Raw genomic sequence first — 16,799 nt, 5'->3', positions numbered from 1 at the left:
GAAAATGACAGGTCAACATAAAAGATGTCACAATACAGTGTATGAGTAGTCAACAACTGGAATGGACAATAAGTGCTATGCATTTAAAGACAGGTATATTATCACTGCGGGCTGGCACAGCATGGAATGCCGTGTGAAAAAGAACGAAAACAGCCACATTTCTAGACCTTCTCCAACTAATCCATTCCTCTTACACAAAGCCTGAGAGAGCTTGGTAACAGCCCAATCTGTCACTTCTCAGCTTAAAACTCATCAAAATAGTACCACTGACCTCAGGATATCCCAACTCCTTCAGGTGCTTTACCAGATGCTTCATATGTTCTAGTCCCCATTAATCTTTGGGAACTGCAATGATTTATAATGTAGCCACTAGCTACATGTGGCTGAGCACCTGAAATGTGGCTAGTCCCAAGTGAGCTGGGCTGTTAGTGTAAAACACGCACTGGATTTCAGAGATTTGGTATAAAAAAGAAAAAAAAAAAGAATGTAAAGTATCTCAGTAATTTTATACTGATTACATGTCAAAATATTATTGTGGATACACCGGGTTAAATAAAAATACACTTAAAATTAAATTCACGTTTTTCACATTTTAACTATCGCTACAGAAAACTTAAAAGATATATGTGAGGTTCGCATTATGTTTCTATTGAACACTTAACTTCTCCCAACTCTGCATTTCAGCCCGAATAAACCACCTGCGATTTCCAACCGGGCCCTGTTCCTCCGGCCTACGACTTTGTAAACACTACCACTGATGCCTGAAACACTTTTTCCTCTTCCTTTCGCCGAGTTCACTGCCACTCATTCTCCAGAGTTCCGTTTTTAATCATCCGTTTCTCCAAGAAGCCTCCCCTGACCTCATTCCCTACCCTGCAAGAGTGGACCGGGGTCTCCTCCTCTGAGAATCCCACCTGTAGTACTTAACACACAGTAGCTGCAACTGCCTGTCTCCCGGTCCGTCTCCCCGACAAGACCGTAAGCTCCTCGAGGGAAAAGAGACTCTGCACCCGTCCACTCGTCAACGCGTGGCGCGGAGCCCGACTCCGCGGGACGCCGGAGGAGATGGGACAAACATGTGACTACCAGGACTACCCCGGTTCAGCGGTGAGAGGGTCCGGCCTACGGGAATCCGGGGATGCTAGCAGGCCGGCCCGCAGAGGGGCGGGAGCAGCCGGCGGGACTCACCAGTCCCTGGTCCACGTCCGCGTCCGGCCGTTTGGTCGCCGGCGGCGAGTACTCGGCGTAGCGCAGACCCTCGCCGGCAGCGGCGACGCCACCACGGGCAGCCATGGCAATGCGACGCGGGGAGACTCGGGGCGCCGCGGCGTCGTCTACGAGACGGCCGCAGGGACAAACTAGTTAGGGCGGTTCACTCGCGGCTTTAGCTGGCGCCGCCCCTGCCTCGCGAGGGGAAGACAGGTCTCCAGGAGATCTCGTTCTCACCCAGTCTCGGGCCACTTTGTCCCCGCGAAGCCAAGGGTCAGACTCGGAGGTGAGGCCCCTGGCACGTGTAGGGTTTTTGTTTGTTTGTTTTAGATTCGCAGGCCCAAAGCCAATGTTGGGTCTCCTGGGCCTTGTGCGGTGGAGCCTGGCTCCTCCGCAGCCCTCTTCCGAACCAAGGGCCAGGATTTAAGCCCTATGGGCAGATTTTGGTCTCATCAAATGGCTATCAAGGGGAGACCCAGAGACTCCAACTGCAGTTCCTGAAGGTCCCTGACCCACACCAGACAATTCTTCCCACCCCAATTACTGATCATACATCTCTTTAATGCCGCAATCTCCCACCCATGAAAGCAATAGAAGTGGCAGTTTGCTTATTCTACCCCTTCTCTCCACATGAATGGCTATACTTAAGATGAAATTACAAAGAAGAAACTTAGAAGGAAGTAAATAAACCTCACTTCCCACAAATGGTTTTGTGCTGACTTGGATGTAGAAAGACCCATTTTATTTTATTTTATTTTTTAAGGATTTTATTTATTTATTTGACAGAGAGCGCCACAGCAAGAGACGGAACACAAGCAGGGGGAGTGGGAGAGAGAGAAGCGGGCTTCCCACCAAGCAGGGAGCCGATTCGGGGCTCCATCCCAGGACTCTGGGATCATGACCTGAGCTGAAGGCATGCATAAGGACCGAGCCACCCAGGCACCCCAAGACCCATTTTATTATTATTATTTTTTTTTAATAAAGACTTTTGGAGCAAAAATTAACCAACAAATGAAGCCAGTGAAGTGTTTTCCAACTGCTGAGCTGACTTGGCAGCTCTTTTGCCCTTTATATCTATTGTAAGAGACGTGAGTTATACTGTGTGTTCTATCATTTTCTAGGCTTGTGTCCCTGAAATGCCCATTTACCTCTCCAATCTCCTTATCTGTGGAAGGAGAAGACCATTTGTCTAACATTCTGACTCAGGCAAGTTGCAAGGATAAAATGAACAAAAGGGGAGGGGAGAAGGATACGGAAGCAGTTTGTACAATGCACTTACTATACACGGTACAGTTACCACCACAGTGCTGTTGGCATTTATGGGAGAGACCAATCACTTTTAATCAGAGTCTTCAGAGAAGGGTGGTGGAGGCTTAGCCACTGAGATGGTCAGTAAAGGATGGGTAAGACATTTTTAGATGGAAGAGGAGGAGGGCTGAACATTTCAGCTGGAAACAAATGCAAAGAAATGATGAAGGTGGCATGTAAAACTGGGTTAAAAAACAAACAAACAAAAACCCAACAAGCATGCCAAGACTCTTCAGAGACATGAACTTGAATAAAGGACAGGCCGGGCTAGGTGAGGAGAGATAGATAAGGGGCTCTGGGATCAGACTCATGGAAATCCCAAAAATGGAGAGGTGTAAGGAAACCAGAGATAAGGGAACACCCCAGACCACCCTGCCCTAGGTGTCCGAGGGGGAAGTCTTATTTATGACAGTCTCCTGTGGTCAACAGAAAACCAGACCCTAGAAAGAAATAGCCGTTAAAGATGTTATCACTAGTCCTTAATCCGTGGTGCTGCCAATAGAGAAGTCAAAAAGATTTAAGTTCCTATGGTAAGCTTTTTATAAAAGACCAACCCTAAAAGCCCTCAGTGGCAACCCTGTCGGGATGCCTCTCACTCCTGAAAGCTTTTTGTCCTGTATCCTTGCTTAATAAAACTCTATCACTCTACTCATTCTCCTTTGTCCATGAAATTCATTCTTCAACTCCGTGAGACAAGAACCTAGCTCTCCCACTTCAATCTTATTACAAAAATTAATTTCATTAGACTGATCCACAACTATCAAGGACACTGGTGAACTAAGCAAATGAATTAGATTGGGGTCCACAGGTTATTCATTCATTCATCCATTTATTTCTTCAGTAAGTACTGAGCATCTCTTAGGTCTTACACACTATTCTAAGCATTGGACCTACAGTGTCAAGTAAGCAAATAAGATTACTGATTCCTTGCATTCCACACAATGGGAGGGTTCTGGTGTCCCCTAGCAGCTGGGTCCTCACAGTCTACCACAGGCTACTAGCCTAGAGCAAACAAGCAATTAGAGCAAGACCCAAGTCAGCCCCAGCTCCCCTCAGGGAAGCTGCTGCCCCTGCTCCAGAACTAGAGGAAAGTTTCCAGAGCAGAAGTCAGGAAAGGAGAGAAAGGAGAATGGGGCAAAGGAGAGAATGGTAGCTTACAGGAAGGTGAGCTCAGCAGGATTGTGCCTCAGCTCAAACCCCAACCTAGTGAAAGCAGATTGCTGACTGCTTGCAGCCTTGCCCCAGTCCCACTGCTGACTGGAGCCTCTGCTCCTACAGCAGTAGCCAGTTTTAAAGAAAAACCTTCCATAAAGACTATCAGTTCTCAGCTTTTGGTTCTTTGCTAAGGCACCCTCCCCTCCTAAGAAAGGATGGAAACAAGAGCAATTAAGTCTTCTTTCTCCTCACACAGATCTCATTCTGATTTAGCTAAACTCACTTCTCTGGTTTCCCTGAGAATGAAGAGGAATGCTTTTGTGAAACCAAGAGGGAAGCCACATTAAATTTTCATTAGCCTATTTTTATTAGTTACACCATTTTAGAGAGGTTACATTAGGTTCAATAGACTTTATGAAAGAAAGGCAGATGTTGGTAATATATCTCAGAAACATCTCAGTAAAAGATGTTTTAAACATTTGTTGTTTAAAAAGACTTTTGGTCAAAAAAATAATTGACCTCTATGTACCTCAGTCTCCTCATCAGGAAAATGGGGGATAATAATGGAACCTTAGTTGTGAGGATTAAATGAGTTGACTTTTGTAAAGCTCTTTTTCTTTTAAGATTTTATTTATTTATTTGACAGAGAGATAGCAAGAGAGGGAATACAAACAGGGGGAGTGGGAGAGGGAGAAGCAGGCTTCCCGCTGAGCAGGGAGCCCGATGCAGGGCTCCATCCCAGGACCCTGGGATCGTGACCTGAGCCAAAGGCAGACGCTTAACTACTGAGCCACCCAGGCGCCCAGACTTTTGTAAAGCTCTTAAAACAGTGCTGGATACCTTGTAAGTTCTCTGAAAACATTTGTTATTATTTTCTGTATATTACTTCTTTCACCTATTTGTTTCCTGTGTATTTTCTTATTGCTGCCCCCTGCCAACGGTGTGTTGGATCCCCAAGTGGTTGTCTTGTTTTTTTGAAATAATAAAATGCGATTAGACATTATATAGTGACAAAGTGTAATTGCGGGGAGAGAACAAGTTATTTTTATGAAAACTCAATTAAATGCTTTGGAAAGACTTGATAAAAGCAAGTTTTATACACACACACACACACAGTTTAAGAAGTTGTCAAATGGGGGGGGGGGCGCCTGCGTGGCTCAGTCGTTAAGCGTCTGCCTTCTGCTCAGGTCATGATCCCAGGGTCCTGGGATCGAATCCTGCATCGGGCTCCCGGCTCCGCAGGAAGCCTGCTCCTCCCTCTCCCTCTGCCCGCTGCTCTGCCCACCTGTGCTCTCTCTCTCTGTCAAATAAATAAATAATCTTTAAAAAAAAAAGTTGTCAAATGGTAGGCATGGGAATAAAATCATAACAATTGAGTGTGATTCTACCTTCAGTTTGTTTTTAGAATGTTTTGTTCCCCTTCATTTTAAACAAACCTAAATTAGGAATCATATAGGATAGATTATCAACGTAGAAGAAATCTGAGGCAGAGGACCCACATCCAAATACAAGGCCTTGACCCTATAGACATACATAGAGAACATGAATAGATATAGTGTGTGTCTGTTGTGGTATTAAAACTTCATAGAGAGGATGCCTGGGTGGCTCAGTTGGTTAAGCGACTGCCTTCGGCTCAGGTCATGATCCTGGAGTCCTGGGATCGAATCCCACATCGGGCTCCCTGCTCAGCAGGGAGTCTGCTTCTCCCTCTGACCCTCTTCCCTCTCGTGCTTTCTATCTCTCATTCTCTCTCTCTCAAATAAATAAATAAAATCTTTAAAAAAAAAAACTTCATAGGGAATGGGAGGAAGGGTGTTACTAGAAAAAGTCTAAAAGAGCTGCATAGTAATAGGTGCTTGGCTGGCTCAATTGGTAGAGCATGTGACTCTTGATCTCAGACTTGTGAGTTCAAGCCTTGCATTGGTTATAGAGCTTGCTTTAAAATAAATAAATAAATAAATAAATAAATAAATAAATAAATAAATAAATAAATAAATAAATAACAAAACAACACTCCTTACTAAGAAACAGTGATTTGTAAGTGATGTTTAAAAAAAAATGTTTAGGGGCACCTGGGTGTCTCAGTTGGTTAAGCATCTGACTCTTGGTTTCAGCTCAGGTCATGATCTCAGTCGTAGGATTGAGCCCTGCATTGGGCTCACATTCAGTGCAGAGTCTGCTTCAGATTCTTTCTCCCTTCACCTCTGCCCATCCCCACACACTCTCTCTCTCTCTCAAATAAATAAATAAAATCTTAAAAATATAATGTTTAAAGTATATATCATTATTGTTATAATCCCCAATTTAAGTAGTTTTTCAGTTAACCCATCAACCACTATCCCGGTCTGATCAGAAAAGAGGACTCTCCTGTGTGGCAAGTGCAGTGGGCATAAAGAAGGATGGGTCTGAAAAGAAAGGAAAGGAATTAGAGAAGATAGCATTCAAGCTAACTGTGGAAGGATGAATACAGATTGGCTGGGTTGATAAGGTTGAGGCAGACTTGGGGGAACAAGGTATGAGAAAACATTGCATATGAACAGTACTTCAAGTAATTCAGCTTTGCTAAACTTTAAAGTATAGAGAAGAGAATACAGATAGATGAAAGTGGACAGATAACCAGAAAAGGGCTGGATATTAAACAGCTTTACTTAATAAGAAAAGGCATTTGGAATTGATCTTATAGCCAAGACATCAAAAAAATGTTGAATGTGGTAGTGACATGATCAGATCTACATGCTAAGAAGATCATTCTGCTAGTAATGTGGGACTGTTGGGCCAAAACTAAAGGAGGGAAATCAGCAAGAAAGTTATTTCAATAGTCTGAGTAAGAAATGTTGGGTGCTAAACCAGGACAGTGGCAGGGACATGGCAAGGATGGGTGTAGTGACATTTATGGATTTACTCCCCACATTCAATCCCTCTTGGCCCCACCCAACAAGGACCTAAGGATTGACTCTGCCCCCTACTCTCAGGATGGGCTCTGTTAAACTAAGCCAACCAAGGTATCCCATCATTCTAACCATGGTGATTCATTTCATGGATGGGCACATAGCCCTTCTTGGACATTGGGTTACAGAAAATGTTTGCTGGGTGCTTCTGGGGAAGGAGCTTTTTCTCTAGGCAGCTGGACAATAGAGAAGCATGAAGCCCTCATTGTGGTTGGCAATCATTTGACAATCATGGGCTAGGGTGACCATTTAACTTATCTCAAACTAGGTCACAGTTAAAGGAAAGTCAGTGCTATATCGGGTGCCTGGGTGGCTCAGTTGGTTAAGCGACTGCTTTCAGCTCAGGTCATGGTCCCAGAATCCTGGGATCGAGTCCCACATCGGGCTCCCGGCTCAGCAGGGAGCCTGCTTCTCCCTCTGACCCTCTCCCCTCTCATGCTGTTTCTCTCTCTCTCTCTCTCTCTCTCTCAAATAAATAAATAAATAAATAAATAAATAAATAAATAAATATCTTAAAAAAAAAGAAAGTCAGTACTATAAATAATTATGTTAACTTTAGGATGAAGCAAACACCACTGAAAGCCACAAAGAGATTAAAAAGAAACTGAATCCTTAATAATATTAACTAGTATATCAAGCTTCACTTAAAGTTTACCTTCTCTCTGAACTTCATTATGAATTAAAAATTCCCTTTGTTTTAATTTCTCTTTAAGTATTTAAAAAGTATAAAGGTGGTATAATGAACCCTCACATTCCAAAATCCAGATTCAACAATTGTCAAGATTCTGCCACAATTCTTCATCTATTTTCCTTTTTTGATGAAGTATTTTCAAGCAAATCAAGTTATCATGTCATTTCACTCTGATTATTTCAGCATGTGTTTCAGTATAGGCATTTTCTAACATCACACCATTGTGAACCTAACAAAAATTATTGATAAGCTTTTATATGTTGTCAGGGGGAAGACCATCCTCTGCCTTTCAAGGTCCTTCTAGCTGGACTTAGAATCAAATTGACATGAGACAGATTAACAGGAGAAAATCAAATTTAATAGGCCTAGATATGGGAAGTCCACAGAGACATAAAATTCCAAAGACAATGAGGCAACAGAAAGCTTATATGAGCTAATAAGAGGGATACAGTCTGAGGATACAAAGGGGAAGAAGACCATTAGCAGGAAGATGAAAGGAGATGTTTTGAAGCACAAAGTTTGCCCTATTATGCAGGTAAGTACTTAGGCAAAGGGAAGTCTCTGTTAATAGCTCTCTTCCTGGTATAGGCTCTCCTTTCCAATAAAAATTTAGGCAATTGAGGACCAGGAAGAGAGATTTTCCTGCATTTGCTGGGTTTTGATTACTTTTAACTCAAAATAATGTTCATGCCAATGTGGTCCATCTTGGGGCACTCCGCCCTTGTCCCCTACAGTGTCATCTAATATCCAGTTCTTACCCAAATTTCTCTGTTACAAAAAACCTTTTTTTCTCTTTTTTTAAAATTTAAATTCAGTTAATTAACATATAATGTATTATTAGTTTCAGAGGAAGAGTTCAGGGTCTCATCAGTCTTATATAATACCCAGTGCTCATTACATTGACGTGGTTTTAGAATATTGGTGAGGTTTGGTGGGGTGAGGTCCAGACCAAGAAAGAATTCTTGAGACATCTTTGGTGCAAAATGGTGGTTTATTAAAGTATGGGGACAGAACCCCGGGGGCAGAAAGAGCTGCTGCCCCAGGGTCTTGAGGAGTGGTGATTATATACTCCGGAGTTGGTGAAGTAAGGAAAAGGGAGGTTTCAAAAGAACTTTCATATGCTAAAGAGGACCGACCTACAAGATACCTACAAGATAACCTACAAGATACCAGAGGCCTTGCCATTGTGAAGTTAAGGTTGTTTTCCCCTCTAGCAGTTAAGACAGTTGGGAGATTCCTGGAAGAATGTCACACATGTCCCACCCAGGAGTGGGGGGTAAAAGGAAGTTACAGAGTGTCAGCTTATGCTTTGTCTTCTGCTCACTCATCAACATCATGAGCCCTCCTTAATGTCCATCACCCAGTGACTTGTTGAAGAGACCGTCACCCTATTTTTAAACCAGATTTAGTGGGATTTTCTGTATTTGCAACCAAAGTAGTGTTACTAATCCAAGAGGAGAAATCTAAGGGATGAAGAAGACATGGGGTTGAGCAGATAGAAGGGATAAGGGAAAGGGAAGAATCCAAGAAAGCTTAGATTTCTACCATTGGCAACTACAGAACTAGGAAAAAACACATAGAACAAACAAACAAAAAGATTAGACTCTGTGCACACTGAGACTCAAGAAGTGGATGGAGGAAAGGGGGAAGAAAAGGGAACTACAAATAAGAAGCCAGAGAAGTAAAAGAGGTAGAAGTCAGGAGAGATGGGGTCATGGAAAACAAGGAAATTTCAAAAAGGATGAAATAGTGAAAAATGCCGGATACCTGCAGATAAACCAAGTAAGATGAGGATAAAATGTGCTCATTGAATTTAACAAGTAGGTATGACATACGCAGGCCAGATTTGAGGACCCAGAAGCGGTCCCGCAGGACCAGCCAAGAGAGTTCTTGGCTTCACGCAGGATAGAAACAAACATGAGCCAGAAGAAGTGAGAGCAGAGTTTACTGAAGATACAGAGAGTGCAGATTCAGATCGGGCGTCTGGAAGACTCTGAGGGGAGGGTGAGTCTCTCCTTTGCTTGGGGTCTGGGTTTGTATTGAGGATTCTGGTCTGGTGTACACGTCCTCTCAGGCATCCAGGAACTGGTTTAAACAAAGACAAGTGTCCAGGTTTCCTCCATAAGTCATTTATGCCCTGGAGCTAGGGGTCTGTCTTGGTATCAAGGTGTCTGGAGTCAGTGATCTGGAAAACATACATGATAATCTCACATGGTCACTCCTTAGATGTTACCTACTGTGCTTGAAGATTCCAAAGAAATCATTAACTCCCTGATTCTTACAAAGAGGATATATTATATAAGGCATGTGTAGGGCAGGGGCACAGGTCCTAGCAAAAACAGAAGCAGGAAAAGGAGCAAGAAAGCAATTCTTCATGGAGTCCCTTTAGTTTCCCTGCCTCAGGTACTCACTGGTGACCTGAGTAATGTAGTTTCATCCATACTGGGAGAAGTGATCGCCACCCATCACACATTCTAGAATATTCTAAAAAATATCCTTTAAAAAAAAAGTATAAGGAGAGCAATGTGGAATCCTATTCCCTTGTGCATTGATATCAGATAGTTTATACAGCACAAAGAGAAGGAAAAACTAGCTAATTTGGATTCTATCATCCATCAGATGATTAGTTTTTTAAAATGACTGTCATTCTGATGAGGGAGCAGAAGGCTAGCTGAAGACAGAGCATAAACTGACACCCTGTAAACTCCCCCTACACCCCACTCCTGGGTGGGATCTGTGTGATATTCTTCCAGGAATCTCCCAACTGTCTTAATGTTAATACCTTGCTAGAGGGGAAAACAGCCTTAACTTGACAATGGCAAGGCCTCTGGTATCTTGTAGGTTATCTTGTAGGTCGGTCCTCTTTAGCATATGAAAGTTCTTTTGAAATCTCCCTTTTCCTTACTTCCCCCAACTCCCTCCGGAGTATATAATCATTCCTCAAGACCCTGCCGCTGCTCCTTCTGCCCCGGGGTCTTGTCTCTGTACTTTAATAAACCACCATTTTGCACCAAAGACGTCTCAAGAATTCTTTCTTGGCCGTCGGCTCCGGACCTCACTCCACTGAACCTCACCTATATTCCAAAACCACATCAATTCCATGATTGGATAATTGCTAAAATGTTCATCCCTTGGAACTCAAGTAGGAAAACAGTGAGATGTTCTGCCTTCTTCCCCTTCCTAATATTCACTGAACTATCTACAGCAAAGAAATACAGCTGAGGAGTGGTGTCAGGACTGTAGTTCTAATCTTACAGGAGATTTTTAAAAACAAAGAAATAAGCCTAAAGGAAGTCATGAGGGAATAAGCCACACAAAAATGCATTTTCATTTTTTAACTTCAACATGCATTTTCAGTTGACTCGCTGCCAATGGCTGGAAAGCTGGTTTTGGCCTATGTCAAAGGCAGTAAAACAAGTGCCCTTCATGGAGGTGTCCACTCGTGGAAAATGGGGATCTACATCGTGTCGGTTTGTCTACTGGTAACTCAGAGTGACGTCTGCTGTGCGGGTGCCTGCTCGAGATAATCCCATGAAACAAAACCTGGCACCAGCACACATATGTTATTTTCTGGAGCCAATTTACATTTTGTGCTTTTGTCTTTCTGAGCCAGAACAGCATAAACAATGCCAAACCCGGTTTTCTGATTATTTTCAGGCTGATTGAATCTGGCACATGACATGGTTTTATCTAATTAACCCACATGTGGTACAAAACAAAACAAATTTGAAATGGAAAGCTCTTTCTGCCTTTATTGAAAGACTGAGGTGAATATATAATTATTTTGTCCTTGTCTCTCAGCCAGATTTCGAGTTGAGAGAGGAGGGCTTTTTCTACCGGATAGCAAAACAAGTTCTTTGTATTACCTGCCTATTATAATTAAAATTTATGATGTACATTTTCCCAAATCTAGCCCATCCCTTTTCGCTCTGTTCCAAAAGAGAAGAAATGTGTGGAAGATGCGTTCCTAATTGTGGTATAATGAGAAATATAGTTGATCTTTGTCCCTGGTTACTGACACAAATCTCCTAAAAACCTTGCAATTTCTTGATTAATAGGAGTGTCTCTTATTATTCGTACGGAGCTTCTTTGGAGCAGCCTGCGTTTACGCTGATGAGTGGCTTAAGGTGGGGTCCCTGGACAGCCTCAGGATGGGGCCCGTCACAAAAACCAAGTAATTAGAAAGTTGGAACTTTCAACCCCACCCACCAACTTCTGGAAAGGAGAAAGGGGCTGGGGGCTGCGCATTAAACTCCATAAAATAAACTCTGGAACTATGAGATTTGATGAGCTTCCAGGTTGGTGAACTCGGGAGGGTGGTGCACCCCAGTTCTAAGGTGATAGAAACTCCTGTGTTTGGCACTCTTCTGGACACCATGCTATGTACATTTTTATCTAGAGGTTCACCTGTATCCTCTATAATATCCTTTATGTCAAGTGGTAAACAAAAGTAGATGTTTCTTGGGTGCTTGGGTGGCTCAGTTGTTGAGCGTCTGCCTTCAGCTCAGGTCAGGATCCCAGGGTCCCGGGATTGAGCCCGGCGTCGGGCTTCCTGCTCAGCGGGAAGCCTGCTTCTCCGTCTCCCACTCCTCCTGCTTGTGTTCCCTCTCTTGCTGCGTCTCTCTCTGTCAAATAAATAAATTTCAAAAATCTTTAAAAAAATAAATTAAGTAGATGTTTCTTTGAGTTCTGTAAGTTGTTCTAGTAAATTCATCAAACCTAAGGAGGCAGTCTTGGAAACCCCCCATTTCTAGCCAGTCAGAAGCACGGGTAACAACCTGGACTTGCAATTGACATCTGAGGTGAGACTGAGGTTGTAGTCCTGTGGGTCTGAGCCCTTAACCTCTGAGATCTAATGCTATCTCCAGGCAACGTCAAAATTGAATTATAGAACACCCAGCTGGTGTTGCAGAATTGCCTGGTGTAGGGGAAGAACACCCCCCCAACCCACACACACACATACATTTGGGGACCAGGAGTGTCTGAAGTGTTCAGTGTGAGTAGTAAAGGAGAAACACAGGCATGTTTTTTCCTTTATACTAATAAACACATGGACTGTTTTTAAAAAAAATCTCAAAATTAGATGACAGAGTCTATCTTTTGGAAAAAAAATATTAGGCAAAGTAAAAGTTCAGCTATCAATTCAGGGTTGTAATTCTTCCATAGTTATATTATAAAATGGTAGTCTGAAAGCAGGCATCATATTCCTCGTTTAGAAGTGCTTCAGAACATCTAACACAGCAGTGAGTACTATGGTACTCAGTCAAGGCTGTTTATGTTGATGGCAGCAATAAAGTTGTTAGAATAGGAAGTGGTACATAACCACCATTTTTTTTTAAAGATTTTTATCTATTTATTTGAGAAAGAGAGAGAGAACGCACAAGCGGGGGGAGGGGCAGAGGGACAAGAAGACTTCCTGCTGAGCGGGGAACCCTATGTGGGGCTCGATCCAGGACCCTGAGATCATGACCTGAGCCAAAGTCAGACTCTTAATCCACTGAACCACCCAGGTGCACCATAACCACCATTTTTTAAAAGAGAAGAACTGTCTCTAAAATGATGCTAAAAAAAATAAAATATACTTAAACAAAAATCCTCTAGAGTGGAGGAGCTGAGCATAGGCCAAGAGTCGTAACTTGGCTGGCATGGCCCCCATGGATGGTAAGGTCTGGGTTTAGTGTGTATAATGGGGTCACGGGTGGTGAGAATTCGACCAGTACAACCCCTGTGCTGTGGGGTCAAGGCTGAGTAGATGACCCACCCGTGAAATGGTTGGCCCACAGGTGAAGCAATTGGTTATATCTAAGGTTATTAGGCAAATAAGTAAATACCTTGAAGATAAGGGAAATTGGTTATTAATTTTTAAAGGTTCAGATATGAAAAAGGGAAAATTAGAAAAAACCCCTGCAGTGTTCAGTTAGAATCAGTGTAAATTCAGTTTTATATTTATATCATTGCCCATCTGTTTAAGTTTTCTATTGCTGCTATAAAGTTACCACAAATTTAGTGGCTTAAAACAATACTCAGTTATTAGCTCAGAGTTCTGTAGGTCAGAAATCCAAGGGGGCTCAGTTGGGTTCTATGCTCAAGGTCTGACAAAACCAAAATCAAGGTGGGGGTTAGGCTAGGCTTTTATCTGGAGGCTCTGGGAAAGAATCTGTTTTAGTCAGGTTGTTGATAGTTATGTTCCTTGCAGTTGTAAGACTGAGGACCCTGTTTCCTTCTGACTGTCAGACAGGGTCATCCTCAGCCACTTGGGGCCACCTGCATTCTTCAACATATTGTCCCTTCATCTTCAAGCCAGCAACAGCATGTCAAACCTTCTTGTGCTTCCCATCTCTGACTTCCCTTCTGCTTCCAGCTGGAGAAAACTCTCTGCTTTTAAAGGAGTCACCTACCTGAGCCATCTCATTTCTAGGTCCAGTGATTTGGAACTTTAATTATATCTGCAAAATCTCTTCATAGCAGTATCCACGTTAGTGTTTGATTGAATAAATGAGAGGCAAGAATCTTAGGGAAGCTATCTTTAAATTCTTTTTCCCATGTTATCAATGGATTAATAAATATTTGTACAGAAAGATATAGAAATATTTGCATGTGTGTGTGTGTGTTTCCTATACATGTCTTTGGAAAGAGCCTAGAAATAATGATACCCCAGTAAAAATGAATACACCTTGCACTCAAATGGTTTCTAAATACCATTCCCCACTAAATGGAAATAGGGTTTCTTGGATAATCCTATGGTTGAAGCAGGGAAAGCATGAAAGCCCTTGTTGTAACAGAAAGTAAGGAGTGCTCAAAAAATGATAGGTCATGTCAAAAAGATCAGGGGCCAGCATGAAGGGATTCTCATTGGCCAAATGTGACAATTTAAATAATGATAGTAAGGATTATAACCTATCGAATCAAATAGATATCCATGAGTCCTTATTTGTATAAATGGATACATAAGGGAAAAGAGGAAAGCTCTTCCTTAAAGCAGAATGTCATCTAATAAAGGTTGAAGAGATGATGGAGTTAGAAATTACTGTCTTGCAATCACAAATGATTCAGGCAAAAAATATCAGTGGATGCTAAAGCCAGTGTGTAAAAGTCTGATGAGGAATGGGATATTTACATAGCCTCAAAGTATCTTCCCACAAATTACATACCAATTGTTTATTAATTATTCATTAACCACACAGTGGAGAAATCAAGCATGTACTATCTTCACCAAGTGATAATAGCATGAGCAATAATGGGACAACCTGCCACTGTATGTTACCCAATATGATGTACTGAGGAAAACAGACTATCCCTGTGGTGGTATTTCTGCTGAAATGCATAGCTTTATTTGAATCTTGAGGAAACAACAGACAAACCTTTGCAAAGAATACTGAAGAATCACTAGGCTGTACTCTTCAAAAAATGCCAAGGTCACTAGAGACGAGGAAAAATTGGGAACAGTTCCAGCTTGAAAGAGATCAGAGGTACGACAACTAAATGGTTCTAGATTGGATCCTGGATCAAGAAGAAAGGGGGAAATGGGAAGAAGTTTGCTCTTTGTTTGTTTTTGTTATGAAGGAATTTTTGACACAATTGGCAAAATGTGAATGGAATTTGTGGCCTAGATGGCAGCACGTATCAATGTTAATTTCTTGATTTTTATGTGGATACTATGGTTATGTAGAAGAGTGTCTCTATTTTTAGGAAATGCACACCTTAGTATTTAGGAGTAAAGGGGCTATGTGTCTATAACTTACACTCAAATATTTCAGCAAAAATAAGTTTTAAAAACCCTGTTGAATGTTGAATTGTGCCCCCCCAAAAGATAATGTTGAAGATTTAACCTCATCCCTGTGAATGTGTCCTCATTTGGAAGTGGGACTTTTGCAGATGGAATCAAGGTTAAAATAAGGGTATACTAGATTAGGGTAGGCCCTAAATACAATGACTGATGACCTTATAAGGAGAGAGAGATTGGGAGGCCCAGGGATACAAGAAAAAAGGCCATGTGATAGTGGAGGCAGCGGTTGGAGTGATGCAGCTGTAAACTAAGGATTTCAAACAAACACCAGAAGCTAGGAGACAAGCTTGGAACAGATTCTCCCTCAGAGCCTCCAGAAGGAACCAACTCTGGTCGACACCTTGATTTTGAGCTTCCAGCCTCCAGAACTGTAAGACATTAATTTTCTGTTGCTTCAAGCCACCCAGTTTGTGGTACTTTGTTATGACAGCCCTAGGAAACTAAGACAAACCAAATGGCTTGCTTGTTATTAACACCAGCATCTTATGCATATGATTTTCTGAATATTTTAAAAGAGCAACTGAAAGAGCAATATAGTAATGTATAGTAATGTATTTCTATGTACACATAAAAAATATTTGTTATTTTTCTATGCACATAGCTTTCATTCACATACCTATGGGAGTCTTGCATATGATGTCACTGTGTCTGCCATGGTCAGAATATATGCATTAGGCTCGAAACCATCACCCCAAAGTGATGGTATTATTAGGTAGGGGCCTTTGACAGGCAGTTAGGTCATGTAGGTGTAATCCTCATGAATGGGATTAGTGCTTTTATAAAAGAGGTAGGTAGAATTTCCTTAGCTCCTTTTGCCATGTGAGGATACAAAACAAGAAGTCTGTCACCCCCAAGAGGGTCCTCACTTGACCATGCTGGCACCCTGATCTTGGACTTCCAACCTCTAGAACTGTGAGCAACACATTTCTGTTTATAAGCCACCCAGTCTATGGTGTTTTGTTATAGCAGCTCAAATGGACTATGATACTATCTTTTAATTTTTATTTCCTTATTGGATAGTGTCTCCTTTAAAATGGCCAATATGATAAAGCAGAGTGAGGCAGTGGAGAGAGTGGTAGAGAATTAGATGAATTAGATCTGAAGCCTGCTTTTGGAACTGACCTGACACAGGTAAAAATGCCTAACAATGTCTGACACACAGTAGCATACATCCAGTAAATGTATATATAAATGTGTGTGTGTGTGTGTGTGTGCGTGAGGATTATTATGCAATAATTCTGAGTAGCTTGCTTTAAATTTAAGATCGAGAAACTAACATTCTTCACAGGTTATGTCAGCATAAATAATGAGATAATAAATGTAAAATTTCTTTTTAACCTCTAAACCCTCCTGCAGAGAACATTTACATTATCTGTAAAAATGTTACTATCACACCAATACATGTTTACAATTACTATTTGCAGATCCAGATGATCAGGTTTGCCATTGTTAACTTGTTAAATAACAACTAGGAAAAAAAAAACACCTTTATAATTTCAGTGTGGCATGATCACATTTGGCCCTGACATCATATAAAGCCAATGGGTAGGAGAGGTTTTACAGAGGGAAACAGGTTCAGAGGAGTCATGTAATTCACTCAAGGTTATGTAGCTTTTAAGAAGAGACAACATGGGTAACTTCCTTATTTAAAATTCCTAAAATACTGCTGTCAGTCATCTCTTTAGAACACAGATTAGCCAGA

At 41.8% G+C, this 16,799-nt stretch overlaps 1 protein-coding gene and 1 long non-coding RNA gene across 2 annotated transcripts in view; one reads left to right on the top strand and one right to left on the bottom strand.

Annotated features, from left to right (window-relative positions):
• Positions 1-1,394, bottom strand: part of DNAJC15 (DnaJ heat shock protein family (Hsp40) member C15) — a 79,047-nt gene extending 77,653 nt beyond the window's left edge. Inside the window, exon 1 of the mRNA XM_027590938.2 lies at positions 1,189-1,394. Coding sequence (XP_027446739.1) covers positions 1,189-1,293 — 105 coding nt within the window. The 5' untranslated portion in view covers positions 1,294-1,394. The remainder of the gene's footprint in view (positions 1-1,188) is intronic.
• Positions 1,395-7,773: 6,379 nt separating this feature from the next.
• On the top strand, positions 7,774-13,670 carry LOC113919333. The gene is made up of 3 exons (XR_003518954.1): positions 7,774-7,846; positions 11,370-11,609; positions 13,546-13,670. It is a non-coding gene; the product is annotated as an uncharacterized LOC113919333 (long non-coding RNA).
• The last annotated feature ends 3,129 nt before the right edge of the window (positions 13,671-16,799 follow it).

Source organism: Zalophus californianus, chromosome 3, assembly GCF_009762305.2.
Source record: "Zalophus californianus isolate mZalCal1 chromosome 3, mZalCal1.pri.v2, whole genome shotgun sequence".
NCBI classification, from domain to species: domain Eukaryota; kingdom Metazoa; phylum Chordata; class Mammalia; order Carnivora; family Otariidae; genus Zalophus; species Zalophus californianus.
Note: the sequence above shows the minus strand (reverse complement) of the source record. Positions and strands in the feature narration are given on the sequence as shown.